At 35.5% G+C, this 20804-nt stretch overlaps 1 protein-coding gene across 1 annotated transcript; it reads right to left on the reverse strand.

The window, feature by feature from the left end:
• Positions 1 to 15076: 15076 nt before the first annotated feature.
• LOC109806966 (uncharacterized) lies at positions 15077 to 15634 on the reverse strand. The gene is made up of 2 exons (XM_083074278.1): positions 15572 to 15634; positions 15077 to 15445 (listed from the first exon to the last, which is right to left on the reverse strand). The coding sequence occupies exons 1-2, from the start codon at positions 15632 to 15634 to the stop codon at positions 15077 to 15079; spliced, it is 432 nt and encodes a 143-aa protein (XP_082930404.1).
• Positions 15635 to 20804: the final 5170 nt, after the last annotated feature.

The raw sequence follows: 20804 nt of genomic DNA on the forward strand, positions 1-20804 counted from the left end.
AATAAAGGATCAAAATATTTCTTAGGGGTAAAATAAATATTTGTAAAGTTAATAGTTTTGTGGAATGAAATAAAGGTACTATTTTTAACGGGTATTGTAGGGTGTTAATACCTTCCTTATATATAATTAACTTCCGAACCCAACTCTAATTTCAAAGACCATTTTTTAAAGGGTTTTCCAATTATTTTTTTTTCCTCAAAATAAAATATTGGTGGCAACTTTATTAAAAATATTTTTGCGTCATTCCAATTGTAATTTTGGTTGTGATAAGTGTTAAGTCAAAAGACGATATTGGATTCCTCAAACTTTCAAGTTTTAATGCTACTAAACAAAATATTTCTCTAAGAGAGAATATTTTTGCAAAATGTAAATCAGACAAAGCATAAAGACAAAAATTGTTAGGTAGATAATGTGTCATCAGACGAAGTATATAGTCTAACTTCATAAAGTCTTAATTAAATGCATATCATTTATAATGATTAACAACTACTTGATGCATGTCTAATTGATTCCTTAACAGATCAAACTAAGAAATCTTTCTAGAACTCATAAATATGTTAAAGTGAATGAAGCAATATTTTACATGAGAACTAAGGACAAATGGATCCCCAAAATCAGAGCAAAAGTAAACAAAAGTCAGTACAAAATATGCTCCTTATTGACACTCGCTACATATAGTCTGTTTGGTACACTAAAGTTGATAAGTAGCCTTCTTTTGGTGAAACACATTTAATGCTAGCATGTAATGCAATAATAAACACTTCTTATCTCAAGGAACTTGTAACAAAGATAGACGAAACAAGCTTGTGAGGAATCTTCAAGGTTTTGCAATAGTCATCTTCATCTAGGCTATTATATAAGAAACTTCATGATCAGAAAAAGAAAAAAAAATCTTTTTAGAAGAAATATTTTTAGAAAAATTTTTGTACAAATTATTATTCACTCTTTCTATAAAGACTTTTGTTCTCAATTGGTTGTATCACGTCTTGTTTGTAAGACGAAACAACATTTGTAAAACTTTACCAGATATAATGTGACACCCTCTACCCCACATACATAATACACAATAAATATAAAGTACATTCTAGAGTAAATAAAACTTTCTTAAAAATAAGGTTTTAAAATACATAGATAGAGAGTTCACATTCATATTTCGTAAATCGTAGTCCAATACGGAAATGATGACAAAATAAAACATCAATATTTCCTAATAACAGTAATGAAACTCCAATGCTAAACCTAACTAAGCCCCGATGTCACATATCCTATCAGAGCATGCCCAACTGAAGCCTAAGCCTCATCACCAACATCCTCATGCTGATGATCACCTGCAACACAATTTAAACACAGACAAATAACAACAAAGGAGTGAGAAACATCTCACTCAGGTTCAAGTGCAGAAATAAAGGTTAGATAACACACACACACAACAAACATAAGTCACAAGTACAAATCACATGTAAACATTACGCATACAAAATCAATATCACTTGCACACTCATTTATAATGGAATGATGTCATGGACTCGACTCATAAATGCATGCATGTGGCGCCATACGGAAGTTTCACTTTTTTCATCACTGGTTACCCAAGGTACACCTAAAATAAGTCATTTCATGACATTGCATGTTACATCACTGGTATGCGGCCTAAGCTGCACACCTGGCATAAGTCATTTCATGACATTGCCTGTTACATCACTGGTATGCGGCCTAAGCAACATACCTGGCATAAGTCATTTCATCACATTGCCTGTTACATCACTGGTATGCGGCCTAAGCAACATACCTGGCATAAGTCATATATGCATATGATGCATGTCTCACATTCACAATTACATTGACTCAATACTTCACATTTCATTTCATATTTCACATCTCATCATATTTCATGTCACATTATGTCACAATGTCTTATTATAGATCATATGTTCACCTTTCACATTCTCACATCATATTCCCATAGTCTCATACAGAAACTTCTCATCATCATATACATCAAAATGATACATAAATCATATTCCTAATTTTACCTCATAGGGTTTCCCAAAAGAACCCACAGAGCACTCTAATTCATATCAAAACTTATATGATTTTGAAATCAAATACATATTCATACATCACATCCAATAAGGAACACAATGAAAGAATCAGAAAGCAAAACAGAAAACATTCATATTTTGCCTGTTTCTCATAGGGTTTCCTGTAGGAACCCGTAGAGCACTCTAATTCATATCAAAACATGATCATTCTCAAAATCAATCACATATCTACACACCACATTCAACAAGAAGCCCAACAGAACAATTAGAAGGCAAAACAGAAAATGTTCATATTTTGCCTGTTCCTAGAAACATGCATCAGGCAAGGGATTGAAGGTCAATCCTACTACCCAACAATTATTCCCGCATCCTAAGCGAGGTTTCTCACTCCCCCCTTACCTGGATAAGCAGAAGACAAAGCTAGAGCGGAATCTAGTTGATCTCCTTCTCTTGGTTCACCTTGGTCTCTAGAAAGTGTGTCCAGAAACAGTGCACGGTGCTCTATTTATAGATTTCCGGAGAGGCCAGAACGACCCGTTTCAAATCCAGAATGGCCCGTTCTGGATCCTTGTGAAATATGTAAACTTGGCACCTGGAACGGCCCGTTCTAAAACTAGAACGGCCCGTTCTGGCATCTGGAATGACCCGTTTTAAAACTAGAACGGCCCGTTCTAGGTCTGCGTGTTAGCACATAACGACCATATTTGGAACGACCCGTTCTAAAACCAGAACGGCCCGTTCTCAACTAGGGTTACAAGCCTTTTGGGTGGTTTGGAACGCCCCGTTCCCAACTAGAATTCGTAGGCCATTTAAGTAGCTTGGAACGGCCCGTTCCAGTTTGAGAACGACCTGTTCTAGGCTACTAAATAACGCTTGTTTTAGTAGTCTGGAACGGCCCGTTCCAATTTTGGAATGGCCCGTTCTGGGCTACTAAGTCACACTTTAAATTACTAAATTACCCTTATCAAAAGCATGAAAACTAGGGTGTTACAATTCTCCCCTCCTTTTAGAAATTTCGTCCCCAAAATTTATCGAAAACCTGAATAGATGAACTTCATGGATCTTACTCTCTACTGCTAAATAACAGTCTCATAAACATTTCTCATGACGCTTCTGCTACGCCACTCTGATGTAGAAAATCACATGTAACCTCACTACCTCACTGATGTACAACTCTATCAATCTCTCTAAGGAATATCTGTCATCTATAAGGTAAGACAAGCAAACTTGGTGAGTCTATCCACTATAACCCAAAAAGAATCAAATTTCTTAAGCATCTCAGACAAACCTACAACTCAGTTTATAGATACAACATCTCACTTCCAAACTAGGACGTCTAAAGGCTGTAAAAGTCCTAAAGACTTCTAGTGTTTTACTTAGACTTCTGGCATACTAAATATGAGTACACAAATTCCTCTACTTCTCTCTCATCTTCCTAAGGTTCTGATACACCTTAGTAGCTTCCGAGTGAATACTAAGAGAATTCTTATGTCCTTCCTCTAAGATCCTTCTCTTAATTCAGGATTAGTAGGTACCCAAATTTTTTTCTTGCACCTCAGAACAACGTCGATTCCTACTCAGAAAAGTTTATCTATACTCCTACCAATATTCTCCACTTGGTTCACTAAGAAAGGATCTGACTCTTGGTTTCTCTAGTCTCATCCATTAATTCACTAGTCACTTTCAGCATAATCAATTCAATGCTCCTAAGGGTAATCTCACACACCAAGCTTAAGTCTCTAACCTCCTCAATCAAATCCAACTCTTACATCATCAAAACGATAGATAACTGATCATCCTACTCAAGGCATCTGTCACAATATTAGCTTTACTTCTATGACTCTCTCCGAAGATCAAACACCTATGCATAAGTCCACTAGGTACACATACTCGGTCTCAAAGTCTTACTACTCCATCTATTACTTAGGCATACTCTTATCTATTACCCTGTCCTATAGCCTTATATCTTGCCACCAAAATGAATCAACTAAGTACGTTTCTCCAATTTCTTTCAACGATCCACTTGCTACTCGAGTCATACCTAATTTCACACTACTAAGAGTAATCTCACATGTCAAACTTAAATTTCTAATTTGAGTCAAAAGATCCATCTCTCTAATTATAAGGGAAGATAAATATAAAGTTTTCCTACTCAGAACATCGATCACCACATTGGCTTTGCCCAAATAAGATCAAAATCTTTTCCTTAAGAAATTACGACTATCTCTTTTGTCTCATATTTAACTCCTTTGGTCAAAAGATATTTAAGGCTCTTATGATCACTAAATACTTCAACTAAGATTTAAAAGACCTAGAAAACTCACTTCATACAGCCAAAAATCATACTTCGATAACTTAGCATAAAATTGTCTAATATATATCCTCATCCTCAACTCCAATTTGATGGTATCACACCTTAAGGTCAGTCACAAAAACAGTCACTAATTAATCCATAAGGTCATCTATCCTCGCATCAACATACATGCATATCAAATCAAAATCTAAACAAGATACAGGCAAATCCAACTTTTGGACACAAAAGACAAAAATAAAGGAATGAGTTGCACCGGTATCAAATAGTACAACAAAATGAGTCTCAGCTATGAAACAAGTACCTTGTATCATATTTTTTGACCGAGCAACTCTAGCACCACTAAGAACAAATACTCTCGCTACAGCTTTTGGATGCTCAGCTTTGCGAACCCGATCCAGTAACACGTAGTCTTGGCGATTTAGGACATTGGGTGCTGATGTGGCCCTTACCATTGCAAGTAAAGCAGGTAACTGTTGAAGATTGAAGAATCTACATCTGGAAGATGTTCCCTAGAAGTTTTAGTTTTGATGTTTTGCTCATGTTGCTTTTTATTTTAAGCCTATGTCAAAAGGATAATGTATTGATTGTTTAAAAGATTAGGCTTGTATGTGTTTGTTTGTTATGTGTTAAAAATTAGTAATTAACATGAAGGTGAAAATATCATAATACTCATTTTTCTTATTTCATTCATTGTTGAGAACATGAAGTATTAATTTACTGAGTGTTTGAGACTTTAAATGAAAACTTGAAAACATCAGAAATTTTCTGAGTTAAGGAATAGATTACCTGAACTGGTAATAGATTACCTGACTCATGTTGAAAAACTGATTGATACTGGAATAATCGATTACCATGTGTGGTAATAGATTACCAAACTGATTCTGATGATTTCAAGAGGAAAAAGGATCGTGTTAATCGATTATCTCTTTAAAGTAATCGATTACCTCTGTTCCAAATGTGAGTTTTGTGTTATTTTGGCATCGTGTTAATCGGTTACCATGTTAGGTAATAGATTAAAACAGGAGCTGAAATAATTAGTTCAGTTATTCTAACTCGTGGTAATAGATTACCATCACAGGTAATAGATTATCTCCGTTATGAATATAACTGAAATAACTGTTTCCTTGCACATGAAAATTGTCTTTAAATAAGATTAAAACTGAAGCTTTTAAAAGAGAATTTTCACACACGGAAAAAAGAGAAATACTTACACGAACAAGAGAGACTTTTTTTGGAATACACATTACTGCAAAAGAGAAAAAGATTTTCTGAAAAAGAAAGAAAGAACATATCTGCTGAAAATCAACTTTTGGAAAAAGAAGTGTGCAAGATCAATTCAAGAAGATGAAGTTCATATAGAAAATTCATTCTAAACTGGTTTACGTTGTTGAAGATCATATCTACACGAACAGGTGTACTCGTTTCTGATCTTTTGTTATTGTTTGAATGGTTTTAACTCTTGAGATTAGAGAATCTCTGGAAGAGTTGTGTAAAGAGAAATCTTGAGATAGGTTTTTCTCAAGTAGGATATTGTGGGATCAATATTCTTGGGTTATATGTTTCTTGTGGAGTCAAGAAATGGTTTGTTAATCTTGTGGGTGTCAAGATTTGCTTGTTAAATTCATTGATTGGATATTGCTTGTGCAGGGTGCATGTAAAGAATATCAATAGTGGATTTGACTGGATTTAGAGGTGTATCTAAATCTGAAACTGGATGTAGGCCTTTGGATGGCTGAACCAGTATATATCTTGGTGCATGATTTTCTTAACTCTTACACTCTTTACATTCTGTATAAGTTTCTTGATTAATGTTGTATGAAGAAAAACATTATCTGCAGAAACTGAACTTTAAAGATTCTTGGTAATTGATAAATTCAATCTTTACATATCTTGTATTAATTGTGTTATTCAAATCTTGTTGGATAAGCTGTGCATATATAACTCTGAATTACTTTTTATGTTTAAAGGTTTGTTTTAAATCAAGATTTGTTTGGTAAAGATTTAGAAAGCAAACAAGAAAAGGAAAACTAACATAGAATCTATTCAACCCCCCCTTCTAGATTCTAACCGTAGGGACCAACAATTGGTACCAGAGCTGTATCTTGTAAAACATTCAAGACTAGATCTTTAGAAAGGTTAGATGGCTGGTAATCAATTACCGTTTGCTGAAGGTGCTTCTATAAACAGACCCCCATTGTTTTGTGGAGATAACTATCCCTTTTGGAAAGTTAGAATGAAAATTTTCATGGAATCTGTTCATAGAAATATTTGGCAGGCTGTAATCACAGATTACAAAATACCCACTAAGATAGAGGGAGGAAAAGAAATTGAGAAACCATATGATAGCTGGGATCAAAGTGAAATTAGAAGAGCAGAGAATGATGCAAAAGCTTTAAATATCATACATTCTGCACTAAATTCTGATGAATTTTTTAGAATTTCAGCTTGTTCTACAGCAAAGGAAGCTTGGGATTTAATCCAAGTAACACATGAAGGAACTCCAGAAGTGAGAAGAGCTAGAAAGAACACACTCATTCAGGAATATGAAACCTTCAGAATGAATCAAGGTGAAACTGTCATGGATATGCAAAAGAGGTTCATTCACATAATAAATCACCTAAAAGGATTAGGGAAAGACTTCGTGGAAGAAGAAGTAAATGTCAAAATCCTGAAGTCACTAAACAGAAGATGGCAACCAACTGTCACAGCAATTACAGAGTCAAAGAACTTAGCTCAGATGACAAGTGCTGAGTTATTTGGAAAGCTAAGAGAATATGAGATGGATCTGTCAAGGATTGCTGATGAAGAACAAAAAGATAAAAAGGCAAAAGGTCTGGCCTTAAAGGTAAAAGAATCCTCAAGTGATGAAGAGGATAGCAGCAATGAAAGTTCTGAACAAGAAGAATTAAATCTAATGGTGAAGAATTTCAGAAAATTCATGAGAAGGAAGAACAACAATAAGAGATTCTCCAGTCAGAAGAAATCCTTCAAGAAGAATGAAAACTCATCTCCAAAGTTCAAATGTTTTGAATGTGGAAAAGCTGGACACATGAGAGCTGACTGTCCAAGCCTGAAAAAGAATGAGGAGACGAAACAAAAGTTCAGATCAAAGAAAAAGAAAGCATACATAGCATGGGAAGAGAATGCCTCAACAACTTCAAGTGATAGTGATGAGGATCAGGAAGCAAATCTCTGTCTCATGACCAAACATAATTCAGATTATGAGGTATATGATTCTGACTCATCTATTGACTCGTATGATGAATTGCAAAATGCATTTGCTGAACTGTATGCTGAAGCAAAGAAATTAGAAAAATCAAATAATGTTTACAAAAAGAAAATGACACACATGAGAGATAAAATTTCTGATTTAGAGAATGATAACAGGAAACTACTTTCAGATATCTCTAAACTAAAGTCACCATGTGAGAACTGTGAAACAATGTATGCTGCATTAAAAGCAAAGGATAAAGAAAAACAGAATGTTAATGTTATGAAATCCATTAATTCCCACTCATGTAACTATTGTATGAAATCTGGTCATAACTACTACAGATGCATGATAAGGAAATTTGGCATTCCTAGTGGAAAATATAAATGGATTAAGAAATTAGATTATGTACTCACTGATTCTCCAGGACCCAAGATCCATTGGGTACCAAAATCAAATTGAATAACTTGTGTTGCAGGTGTGCTTGAGAGCAAAGCAATCAATGTGGTACTTAGACAGCGGCTGCTCAAGACACATGACAGGAGATAAAAGCAAATTTATCTCATTACAGGAAAAAGAAGGAGGATCTGTAACATATGGAGATAACAACAAAGGCAGAATACTAGGCTCAGGCAGTGTTGGTAACAATTCCAATACTCTCATTGAAAATGTCCTGTATGTAGAAGGTCTCAAATATAACCTGCTTAGTATTAGCCAGCTTTGTGACAAAAATTACAATATCTCTTTTAATAATCAATGCTGTATGGTTTGTGATAAGGAATCAAATGAAGTCCTGCTTATAGGAAAAAGAGTCAATAACATATACATCTTAGACTTAGAGCATTCATCATCCAATTCTTGTCTCACATCACATGATAATATAACATGGTTATGGCATAGACGCATTGCACATATAAATGCAGTTCAGTTAAATAGACTTGCATCTAAAGATCTTGTTAGTGGTCTTCCAAAGATCAAGTTCTCTAAACAAGGACTTTGTGATGCATGTCAAAAGGGAAAGCAGACTAGAGCTTCTTTTAAATCAAAGAAAGTTATGTCAACCTCTAGACCGCTGGAACTTTTGCACATGGATCTCTTTGGACCATCAAGAACCAAAAGTCTAGGTGGAAACACTTATGCTTTAGTTCTCATTGATGACTACTCCAGATTCACATGGGTTGCATTTATATCCCATAAAGACAATGCTTTTAAAGCCTTTAGAATCATTTCAAAAAGAATTCAGAATGAAAAGGACTTGAAAATTAAATCTTTGCGAAGTGATCATGGTGGTGAATTTCAAAATGAATCTTTTCAAACTTTTTGTGAAGAAAATGATATTAATCACAATTTTTCTGTCCCTAGAACTCCTCAACAAAATGGAGTTGTAGAGAGGAAAAATAGATCTCTAATAGAGCTAGCAAGAGCCATGTTAAATGAAAATGGTTTACCAAAATACTTTTGGGCTGATGCAGTAAGCACTGCATGCTATGTTCTAAATAGAATCTTGATTAGACCTATTTTAAAGAAAACACCATATGAGCTTTACAAAGGAAGAAAGCCTGACATTTCACATTTTAAAGTGTTTGGCTGTAAGTGTTTTGTTCTGAATAATGGAAAAGACACTCTTGGAAAATTTGATGCTAAGGCTGATGAAGGAGTTTTTATTGGATATTCTGCAATTAGCAAAGCATATAGAGTCTTTAACAAAAGTACCTTATCTGTTGAAGAATCTATACATGTTACTTTTGATGAAACTAACATCCTTGAAAAAGGAAAATCTCTTAATGATGAAGATGAGATAGGTGACAGTATTACACAAGAAGAAGAAAAACTGGAACTACAGCAGAAAACACCATCTGAAGACACATCACTACCCAAAGAATGGAGGAAACCCAAAGATCTATCTCTGGATAACATTCTTGGAGATATAAATAAGGGAGTTTCTACTAGACACTCTTTTAATCTTCTAAGTGATGATATGGCATTTGTTTCTCAAATTGAACCATTATGTGTGGAACATGCATTAAAAGATGAATTCTGGATAATGGCCATGCATGATGAACTGAATCAATTCAAAAGAAATGATGTTTGGATTTTAGTTCCTTTCAATAAGAATATGAATATCATTGGTACAAAATGGGTTTTCAGAAACAAACTAAATGAAGAAGGTGTTATAGTTAAAAATAAAGCTAGATTAGTAGCCAAAGGATACAATCAACAGGAAGGTATAGACTTTGGTGAAACATATGCTCCAGTTGCTAGATTAGAAGCTGTTAGGCTTTTACTTGCATTTGCTTGTGTGTTTGATTTCAAACTATATCAAATGGATGTGAAAAGTGAATTTTTAAATGGTTTAATTGATGAAGAAGTTTATGTAGCTCAACCACCTGGTTTTGTTGACTGCAAATTACCTAAGCATGTTTACAAGCTCAAGAAAGCTTTGTATGGACTGAAACAAGCTCCAAGGAAATGGTATGAAAGGCTGAGTAAGTTTCTACTAACTCATGACTTTCAAAGAGGTAATGTTGATAAAACTCTTTTCATAAAGAGAAAATCAAAAGATATTCTGCTGATTCAGATTTATGTTGATGATATAATATTTGGATCAACTAACCAATCTCTTTGTGGAGAATTTGTTTCCTATATGCAGAAGGAGTTTGATATGTCTATGATGGGAGAATTAAGCTTCTTCCTAGGACTACAAGTCAAACAAATGGAAAATGGAATTTTTCTACATCAAACTAAATATAGCAAAGAACTGTTAAAGAAATTTGATATGGAGAATTGTAAGATATCAAATACTCCTATGTCTACTAATTGTTATCTAGATAGTGATATTGCAGGAAAAGATGTTGAAGAATCAATGTATAGAGGGATCATTGGATCTCTTCTGTATCTAACAGCTAGCAGACCTGACATCATGTACAGTGTATGTGTATGTGCTAGATTCCAATCAAAACCAAAGGAATCACATCTGAAGGCTGTAAAGAAAATACTGAAGTATTTGAAAGGCACAATCAATGTTGGATTGTGGTATCCTAAAGGTACTTCTCCATCTTTAACTGGTTACTCTGACTCCGATTTTGCTGGTTGTAAATTGGATAGGAAAAGTACAAGTGGAACGTGCCACACGTTTGGAGAATGTCTCATATCGTGGCAGAGCAAGAAACAAGCTTGTGTAGCACTCTCAACTGCTGAAGCTGAGTATATAGCTGCTGGAAGCTGCTGTGCTCAGTCAATTTGGTTTAAACATCAACTTCAAGACTTTGGATTGAAGATTGATCACATACCACTGAAGTGTGACAACACAAGTGCAATTAACATTTCAAGGAATCCTATTCTACACTCAAGAACTAAGCACATTGAAGTTAGACATCACTTTATCAGAGATCGTGTAGAGAAAGGAGACTGTGACATCAAATTCATAATGTCAGAAGATCAACTTGCTGACATCTTTACAAAGCCTCTACCAAAGGAAAGATTTTTCAAGCTAAGAACCAATCTTGGTATCATTAGTGAGTTCAATCTATCCTAAATCTCATAATTAAAGTATGATTGTGTGAATATGCATGAAATTGCTAAGCACTTATAGGTTTAAACTTGATGTATGTGCACTCATAATAGGAAATCACACAAAACACAGTATGCCCTGTATCTGCACACATTTCTCTGTGATAATCGATTACCTATCGGGTTAATCGATTACCATTGGAAGAAATGAAGAAATTGCTGAAAAATCAACAGCAGTAATCGATTATCAATTTTCAGTAATCGACTACCTCTGCTACTTTGATGCAATTTCTGATGCATACCCACTGTGATAATCGATTACCATGTGGGTTAATCGATTACCACTCACTCACTTGCATAATTACCCTGTTTCAGTTGCGAGATAATCGATTACCAACTGGGTTAATCGATTACCTGACGCGAACCCCTGTGTTTTTTTTTAGTACTCAAAAACCCTCTTTAAATCTGTTTCGAATTCAAATTAATTCAAAACTCTCTCCATTTTTGCTTCAAACTAAAACGAACGAAACCCCTGGTTCCCTTTTCTATCTCAAAATCTCTTTCAAAACCTAACCCTAAGCCCCATTCATGGAAAGTCTTGGCAAAGGAAAGCGTGTAAAGCACAAAGCCAACAGAGATTACCCTCGTCCTACTACTCAAGGTCAAGGTACATCTAAAAAGAAGAAACAAGAGTCCTCTCGTCCAGAACCTGAAGAAGAATATTCTCATTCGTGGTTCACAAGGAAGTCTCAAGAGGAAACTTTCAATGAGTCTTTTGCTTGCAAAGACATTGTGGCTCCAAAGGTACTCTACTCGTCTTGGCTTATAGAGCAAGGTTTTACATTTCCTACTCTGTTATCTTGTCAAGGAGTTAGCAAATTTGTTGGGTTAAGTGGACTGTACTACCCTGATCTTGTTAGGGTCTTTTACTCAAATTTGGGAAGAGATGAAAATGGTGCTTTGGTTTCAGAAGTTAAAGGAATAAAAGTTACTCTATCTGCTGATGTATTTTTGAAGATTGGTGGATTAACCAGAAATGGTATTAAACCTACCTTCAATGAATTAAAGATGAAAAATTTCTCAATAGGTAAAGATACGTTTTTTATGAGTATGCTGAGGGATGTTTCAGCCTGGGAGGCTAATAAAGAATACAAAAGAAAAGAAAAGAGGAAAATTACATATAATGCTGGAGGTCTACGAGTGGAAGATAGACTCCTACATTATGTAATTGTTTGGATTCTGGCAGCAAGGGGGAGCAATCACGCACAAATCAGTGAAGAAGATATGGCACTGCTCGCAGCTTTTAAGAACAACATTCAAGTTGATTGGGTATATGTGGTAGAAGACATAATGCTAAAGACAAGGAGGTTAATGGACTGCAAGTGTCCATATGCTGTGTTCATAAGCAAGGTATTGGTGTTCTATAAAGTTCCCTTAACTGGTGAAGCAAGAGAGGTCACCAGAGATGTTCATGATATCAAGGATAGAGCTCTGAAAATGATGAAGCTAGTGAAAACAGATGCTGGTTGGATAGCAAAGGAAGATGTTCCTACTGCTGAGACTACAGAGCCGTCTCAACCTGAAGTTCAAACTGAAGAAGAGGAAGGAGCTGAAGAGCCCAAGCCTCTTTCTACTTTTGAGCTATCTGTTCTGGCAAAGCTAGATGACATCAGAGAAACTCAGAGAAGAGATTATCAAGAGCTGAAGGCTTGTCTTGAATTTATATCTGAACGACTGGATGCGATGAACATACCCTACCCTGAAGAAATTTAGTTATGCATTACATTTTAGGCACTGCATTTTAATTTGTTCTGCATAAATACTTTGATTTATATTTCAGACTTAAAGTTTGTAATAGTTGTAGTATTTGTATGCTTCTGAACATTTTTAATGCTTATATGATGAAAGTCTTATTAAGTGCTTGTTGTTTTTGTTGCATAAGTATCATGTTATTTCTCTGTTTACTCTGTTTTTTTTGGTTTGGTTAAGCCAAACAGGGGGAGAAATTCATGAGAAACTGATTAAATGTTTATATGGTTGTTTATGTATTGTATAAGAAAGAAATGGAAATAGAACTGCATAATGCTTTGTATGGAAGTTTTTGTTCTAGACATATGCAGGTTCAAATTCAAGTTCAAATTTCAAACAAACAAGTGAAACAAAACAACATGATGATTGTGAAAGTCAACATGAAGAGTTTGGCTCATCAAAACCAAAAAGGGGGAGATTGTTGAAGATTGAAGAATCTACATCTGGAAGATGTTCCCTAGAAGTTTTAGTTTTGATGTTTTGCTCATGTTGCTTTTTATTTTAAGCCTATGTCAAAAGGATAATGTATTGATTGTTTAAAAGATTAGGCTTGTATGTGTTTGTTTGTTATGTGTTAAAAATTAGTAATTAACATGAAGGTGAAAATATCATAATACTCATTTTTCTTATTTCATTCATTGTTGAGAACATGAAGTATTAATTTACTGAGTGTTTGAGACTTTAAATGAAAACTTGAAAACATCAGAAATTTTCTGAGTTAAGGAATAGATTACCTGAACTGGTAATAGATTACCTGACTCATGTTGAAAAACTGATTGATACTGGAATAATCGATTACCATGTGTGGTAATAGATTACCAAACTGATTCTGATGATTTCAAGAGGAAAAAGGATCGTGTTAATCGATTATCTCTTTAAAGTAATCGATTACCTCTGTTCCAAATGTGAGTTTTGTGTTATTTTGGCATCGTGTTAATCGGTTACCATGTTAGGTAATAGATTAAAACAGGAGCTGAAATAATTAGTTCAGTTATTCTAACTCGTGGTAATAGATTACCATCACAGGTAATAGATTATCTCCGTTATGAATATAACTGAAATAACTGTTTCCTTGCACATGAAAATTGTCTTTAAATAAGATTAAAACTGAAGCTTTTAAAAGAGAATTTTCACACACGGAAAAAAGAGAAATACTTACACGAACAAGAGAGACTTTTTTTGGAATACACATTACTGCAAAAGAGAAAAAGATTTTCTGAAAAAGAAAGAAAGAACATATCTGCTGAAAATCAACTTTTGGAAAAAGAAGTGTGCAAGATCAATTCAAGAAGATGAAGTTCATATAGAAAATTCATTCTAAACTGGTTTACGTTGTTGAAGATCATATCTACACGAACAGGTGTACTCGTTTCTGATCTTTTGTTATTGTTTGAATGGTTTTAACTCTTGAGATTAGAGAATCTCTGGAAGAGTTGTGTAAAGAGAAATCTTGAGATAGGTTTTTCTCAAGTAGGATATTGTGGGATCAATATTCTTGGGTTATATGTTTCTTGTGGAGTCAAGAAATGGTTTGTTAATCTTGTGGGTGTCAAGATTTGCTTGTTAAATTCATTGATTGGATATTGCTTGTGCAGGGTGCATGTAAAGAATATCAATAGTGGATTTGACTGGATTTAGAGGTGTATCTAAATCTGAAACTGGATGTAGGCCTTTGGATGGCTGAACCAGTATATATCTTGGTGCATGATTTTCTTAACTCTTACACTCTTTACATTCTGTATAAGTTTCTTGATTAATGTTGTATGAAGAAAAACATTATCTGCAGAAACTGAACTTTAAAGATTCTTGGTAATTGATAAATTCAATCTTTACATATCTTGTATTAATTGTGTTATTCAAATCTTGTTGGATAAGCTGTGCATATATAACTCTGAATTACTTTTTATGTTTAAAGGTTTGTTTTAAATCAAGATTTGTTTGGTAAAGATTTAGAAAGCAAACAAGAAAAGGAAAACTAACATAGAATCTATTCAACCCCCCCTTCTAGATTCTAACCGTAGGGACCAACAGTAACCTCCTTATCACGACACTGGAACTTAGTATGACCAGGACGTCCACACTTCCAGCATTTGCCTGAAGGAGTTGACACAGACCCTACAACACTTCTGACAGCACTAACAATGGATCCTCCAGTAAATGACTTGCTTCCACTAGCAGTAACTTACTCCCTTAGAATCTAGCAGGAGCAGAGTAAGGCTTACTCCTACTCGAAGCATCAGAACTTGCAGCACGCGTAGGACCTCCAACTCCCTTGTAGAAAGCAGCACGTGCACAGTTGTCACGGTCAAAGATGCGACACTTGTTCATTAAGGTTGGAAAATGGTAGATCTCTTGATAATTGATCGCTGTCTTCACTTCGGGACGTAACCCATTCACAAACTTAATGCATTTAGCACGTTCACCACCCTCACCATGATAGTGGGAGCAGTAACAAACCAATGAGTCAAACTTGGCTGCATACTCTGCTACTGTGTCATTCCCTTGCTTTAGTTCAAGGAACTCCACTTCCTTCTGACTCCTCACATCATCCGGGAAATACTTCTCAAGGAAGACCCTCTTGAAGTTGTCCCAATTCAAGTGTACCCCTCCATCAATCATCCTTTGAAGTGCTCCTTCCCACAAAAAGTGGGCATCACCAGTCAACATGTAGGTGGCCAACCTCACCTTCTGAACGAGAGGACACTCCATGACATTGAAGATCTTCTCGATCTCCATTATCCAATTCATTGCAGCATCTGGGTCATATCCTCATTTGAAGGTAGGTGGATGATTTCGCTGAAATTGCTCCAACTAGTTAGGAGTGACTCCAGCCCTATCGTTGTTACTCATAGCTTATGCTAACACTTCAAGGGTATCAGCAATCGCACGATCATTCCTACCAGCCATAATCTAAGAAAACAGTACACACAAAACAACAAACATTATCAATCATCACACTAGCATAAGTTCCACAATCAATTCATTCCATTCCATCATTCATCTACCAAACAAGCACAGTAGACTCATAACTCACGGCCGATTGGATCGACCAGCTCTGATACCACTAAATGTGACACCCTCTACCCCACATACATAATGCACAATAAATATAAAGTACATTTTAGAGTAAATAAAACTTTCTTAAAAATAAGGTTTCAAAATACATAGATAGAGAGTTCACATTCATATTTCGTAAATCGTAATCCAATACGAAAATGATGACAAAATAAAACATCAATCTTTCCTAATAATAGAAATGAAACTCCAATGCTAAACCTAACTAAGCCCCGATGTCACATATCCTATTAGAGCATGCCCAACTGAAGCTTAAGCCTCATCACCAACATCATCATGCTGATGATCACCTGCAACACAATTTAAACACAGACAAATTGTAACAACCCAATTTTCACTGGGTTAAGGGCCCAATTAGGGTGGATCAGTAGTCTAGAACGGGCCGTTCCAAAATTGGAATGGGCCATTCCAAATGACTAAATATACCTATGTTTGATTGCCCAGAACGGGCCGTTCCAAAAGTGGAACGGGCCGTTCCAAATGATGAAAATGAACCCATTTTTAAGTAGCAGAACGGGCCGTTCCAAAGTAGAAAATTTGCCTATTTAGGTTGTTCCAGAACGGGTCGTTCCCAAAGTGAAACGGGCCGTTCCGGAATAAGAAAAATGCTTAAAATATTTTAGTTGGAACGGGCCGTTCTAGTGGAAAATTTTGTGTATAGTTGAAGGTTCCAGAACGGGCCGTTCCGCTTTCAGTACAGGCCGTTCCGGTAGGTGAGCCAGAATTCCTATAAATAGACCCTCATTTCTCTCATTTTCACACACCTTCTCTTCCTTCTCTCTTATACTCTTCTTTCCTCTTCTTCTCTCTAAAGACCAAGAGGAACTCAGAGGATGAGGTTCTGCCCCAGTTTTAGTCCCGGTCTTTGTTTAAGGAAAGAAAGGAGGAGGTTATGCCCTAGTTCCTATTTATTCAGGTACGAGGGAAAAGGGAATTATTTGTATGTAGAGTTACATGAGGGAATTGGGTAGAGGAAGAATCCCTTAGGATTATGAGCAATTTTATAATTATTTCTGTTTGGAGAATTATTGGTCTTATTTGATTCTCTATGAATTTAGGATTATGAATATATGTTTAATTTGTAAAAATGATGCTCTAGGAGAGAGAACGAAATTATAGAAAAGTGCCTCTAAGTTAGGTTGTGAAAATTGGATGATTTCTGTTGAGGAATTGAGGATCTCATTAGATTCTGTATGTGTTGAGGATTATAAATATGCTAATAATTTGTAAGAATGATGATCTGGGAAAGAGAACGAAATTGTAGAAAAGTGCCTGTGAGCTAGGTTTTGGGACAATTGGGGATTTTACTATTTATGTTAAAATTATATTAAATTGATAATTCTATCGTTTATTATATTAATTTATGAATGTTATTATTATATTATTTAATAAGAATTGATGATCTAGATGTGAATTGCTGGAGGGATGTGTAAACCCTTATTTTGTTGAGTATGTGATATGGAATTGTGTATGTGATATGAAATCGTGATATGAGATGAGATGTTGTATGGACATGATTAAGAATGTGATTGCGATGTGTTTCCTCACACTAATGACTAGGGATGGCACGACCCCTGGGTAAGTGGTGCTACAGGGAGGGCGTGACCCTAGCATGGTGTGGGATGAGTAAGACAGTTAACACACACCACTTATGTCAATTATGGCAGCCCTGGCATAGGGTTAATTCCAAGAGACTGTATGAATTGTAATGTGATTGTGGTTCCTCACACTCATGCTTCAGGGACGAGCGTACTCCTGAATGATCAGGGATGATACGAACCTTGGGTAGGTGATGCTTCAGGAACGAGCATACTCCTGGATGATCAGGGATGATACGAACCCTAGTATGGTGTGGGTTGAGTGAGGCAATTAACCCGTATCACTTGTGTCAGATGTGGCGAGGTCTTGGCATAGTGTTAATCGTAAGATTGACTTGAATTATGGATGTGGAAATGATATTGTTAATCGTAAAATTGTGTGGATTGTGATGGATTGATAAATTATGATACATGCTTGTATATATATGAATTATGATTTCATTATGATGTGGTTGTATGTACTTTGCATGTAGATATTTTCTTTTCTCACCGTATAAATTGTGGATGTTTTAGGTGAGGAAGATCCGGTTACGAGTGACATCTAGAATGCCAATAGTTGAATTGTGGGTATGCTCTGATATTGTGACATCGGGGCAGAGGATTTTTAGGACATAGATTTTATATGGATTTGGAATTGTAAATATGATTTTGAAAACAAGTTGTAAACTTTCAAGTTTTATTTTCAATTATTATGTTGGTTATTGATAAATGAATATGAAGGTTTATGTGAACCCTTTTACCAACGTTAAAAATTTTATTCTTTAGTTTATTTATATGATTATATTTATATATGTGTTGGGGTAGTAAGGGTGTCACATTTAGTGGTATCAGAGCAGGTCAATTCAATCGGTCGTTAGTTATGAGTCTGCTATGATGGTTTGATAGAAGAATTATGTAGTGAAATGAATTGTGAAACTTATTGATATGCTGGTATAATGATTGATTATGTTTGTTGTTATTATGTACTATAAATGTTTTGCTTTGGGATGAGGATAATGATATGATGATGATGTTTCTCTTATGTTGTTAGTGTCGTACCTATATATTGTTTTCTCAGAATTCGACTGAAAGACATGATATAGCTTAGTTGATGATTACTCATTGGTTTTGATACTTCTTACTTATGTAAGAAGTAGTGGTTGAATAGTATCGCTCGTGTTGCGAGCACATGTGCCAGTAATAGTGGACGAAGCCTTGTGCTAGTCAACTAGAACTATTAGAACCTTGGGTGTGAGTGATACATTGATTTGTCGAGTGTACTAAGAGTTTACGATTGATGGAATTTCTGACATCTATAGTTGTAGCGGTTGAATCTAAGGTGGTTGACTCCTTGGTGAGAGATTGAAATGACGGTAATTTCCTTGAGTATTAGTACTGGCATGTTAACCATTTATGGTTTAGGTAGCACGTGAGTTTTATTTTCTAAAGTCTGTTGTGCTAAATATGTGAGTTTTTTTGGTGGGAGGCTTGAATGAGAAGTTGAGGTGTGAGTTTGGAAGAGTTGAGGTATTTTTGTGGCATTAGATATATTGATACACTATTGCTGTTTGGTGTAGAAAATATTTTCACTACAGTTTTGTTGTGACAGTATGAGTATCGTATTGACAGAATTAAATTATTGCGGTCTTCATGAAGAATGTGGCTTTGGATATTATCTTTCTAATGGAACTGGAAAAAGATAAAACGGAGGTCTAGAACTTTAGTTATGACTGCTTTGGTGATCAGAAGTTTAGTTGTAAGCGCTGAATATACTTGAAGTGCTTTTTGAATTTTTAGCTAAGAAGGAGATCTTTTTGGAATCTTATGTCTTCATAAGAGTTGTAGCTTCATAAGAGTATAACTCTGTGTCTCAGGTAGATATATGCTGTCATGATGTTTTTGAGATTTTAGGCATAACAAGGATAAAAATAGATTTAGTGATGTTTTGAGGTTTGGTCATTGAAAGGTTGATTAAAATGATATGATGTTATGTAGTAAAATTGGTTCATGTACATGTTATATGGTGTAAACGATGATCAATTCATACATGCTTAGGGATGGTATATGTGAAGGAGGTATTCTAATATGATTTGATATGCAAGTATGTGGCCTTATGGATCAATTAATGGATGTTTGTGTGTTAATGAGATTGACCTTAGGATATGATATCATCATATTAGAGTTAAGTGTGAAGATATATCCAATATAGATTTAGACTAGATTATCTAAGTATGAATTTTGATTGTTTGAGGTGAGTGTCTTAGGCCATTCTCAAAATCAATCACATATCCACACATCACATTCAACAAGAAGCCCAACAGAACAATCAGAAGGCAAAACAGAAAACGTTCATATTTTGTTTGTTCCTAGAAACATGCATCAGGCAAGGGATTGGAGGTCAATCCTACTACCCAACAATTATTCCCGCACCCTGAGCGAGGTTTCTCACTCCCCCCTTACCTAGATAAGCAGAAGACAAAGCTAGAGCGAAATCTGGTTGATCTCCTTCTCTTGGTTCACCTTGGTCTCTAGAAAGTGTGTCCAGAAATAGTGCATGGGTGCTCTATTTATAGATTTTCGGAGAGGCCAGAACGGCCCGTTTCGAATCCAGAACGACCCGTTCTGGATCCTTATGGAATATGTAAACTTGGCACCTGGAACGACCCGTTCTAAAACTAGAACGGCCCGTTCTGGGTCTACGTGTTAGCGCACAACGACCATATCTGGAACGGCCCGTTCTAAAACTAGAACGACTCGTTCTCAACTAGGGTTACAAGCCTTTTGGGTGGTTTGGAACGCCCCATTCCCAACTAGAATTCGTAGGCCATTTAAGTAGTTTGGAACGGCCCGTTCCAGTTTGAGAACGACCCGTTCTAGGCTACTAAATCACGCTTGTTTTAGTAGTCTGGAACGGCCCGTTCTGGGCTACTAAGTCACACTTAAAATTACTAAATTGCCCTTATCAAAAGCATGAAAACTAGGGTGTTACATATAACTATTGTTTTAGGATTGAACCTAGAGATATTTGTCTATAAAAGAATACTTGCTTTAGTCTGGAGGGACTTGTCTACAAAAGAATACTTATTTCAGTTTGCAAAGGCTTGATTGCAAAAGAATACTTGGTGTTGAAGCCTAGAGAGTCTGTGTGTGAAAAGAATACTTAGGTAGATTACTTAAAGATGAAATTCGAATAACACCTAGGTTTGAGTCAAAAGTGACTTGTTTAAAGAATACTTGTATATTGTTTAAGATAGTAGAACTTAATC

This window comes from Cajanus cajan, chromosome 5 (genome assembly GCF_000230855.2).
Source record: "Cajanus cajan strain Asha chromosome 5, NIPB_CcT2T_4, whole genome shotgun sequence".
In the NCBI taxonomy this organism is placed as follows: domain Eukaryota; kingdom Viridiplantae; phylum Streptophyta; class Magnoliopsida; order Fabales; family Fabaceae; genus Cajanus; species Cajanus cajan.

Bases quoted from the DNA above. Each gene is read 5' to 3' on its own strand.
- LOC109806966 (XM_083074278.1), bottom strand. From the start codon at position 15,634: ATGAATTGGATAATGGAGATCGAGAAGATCTTCAATGTCATGGAGTGT. The intron at 15,446-15,571 runs GTGAGGTTGGCC...TTCCTTGAGAAG, and splicing joins AGTGTCCTCTCGTTCAGAAG to TATTTCCCGGATGATGTGAG.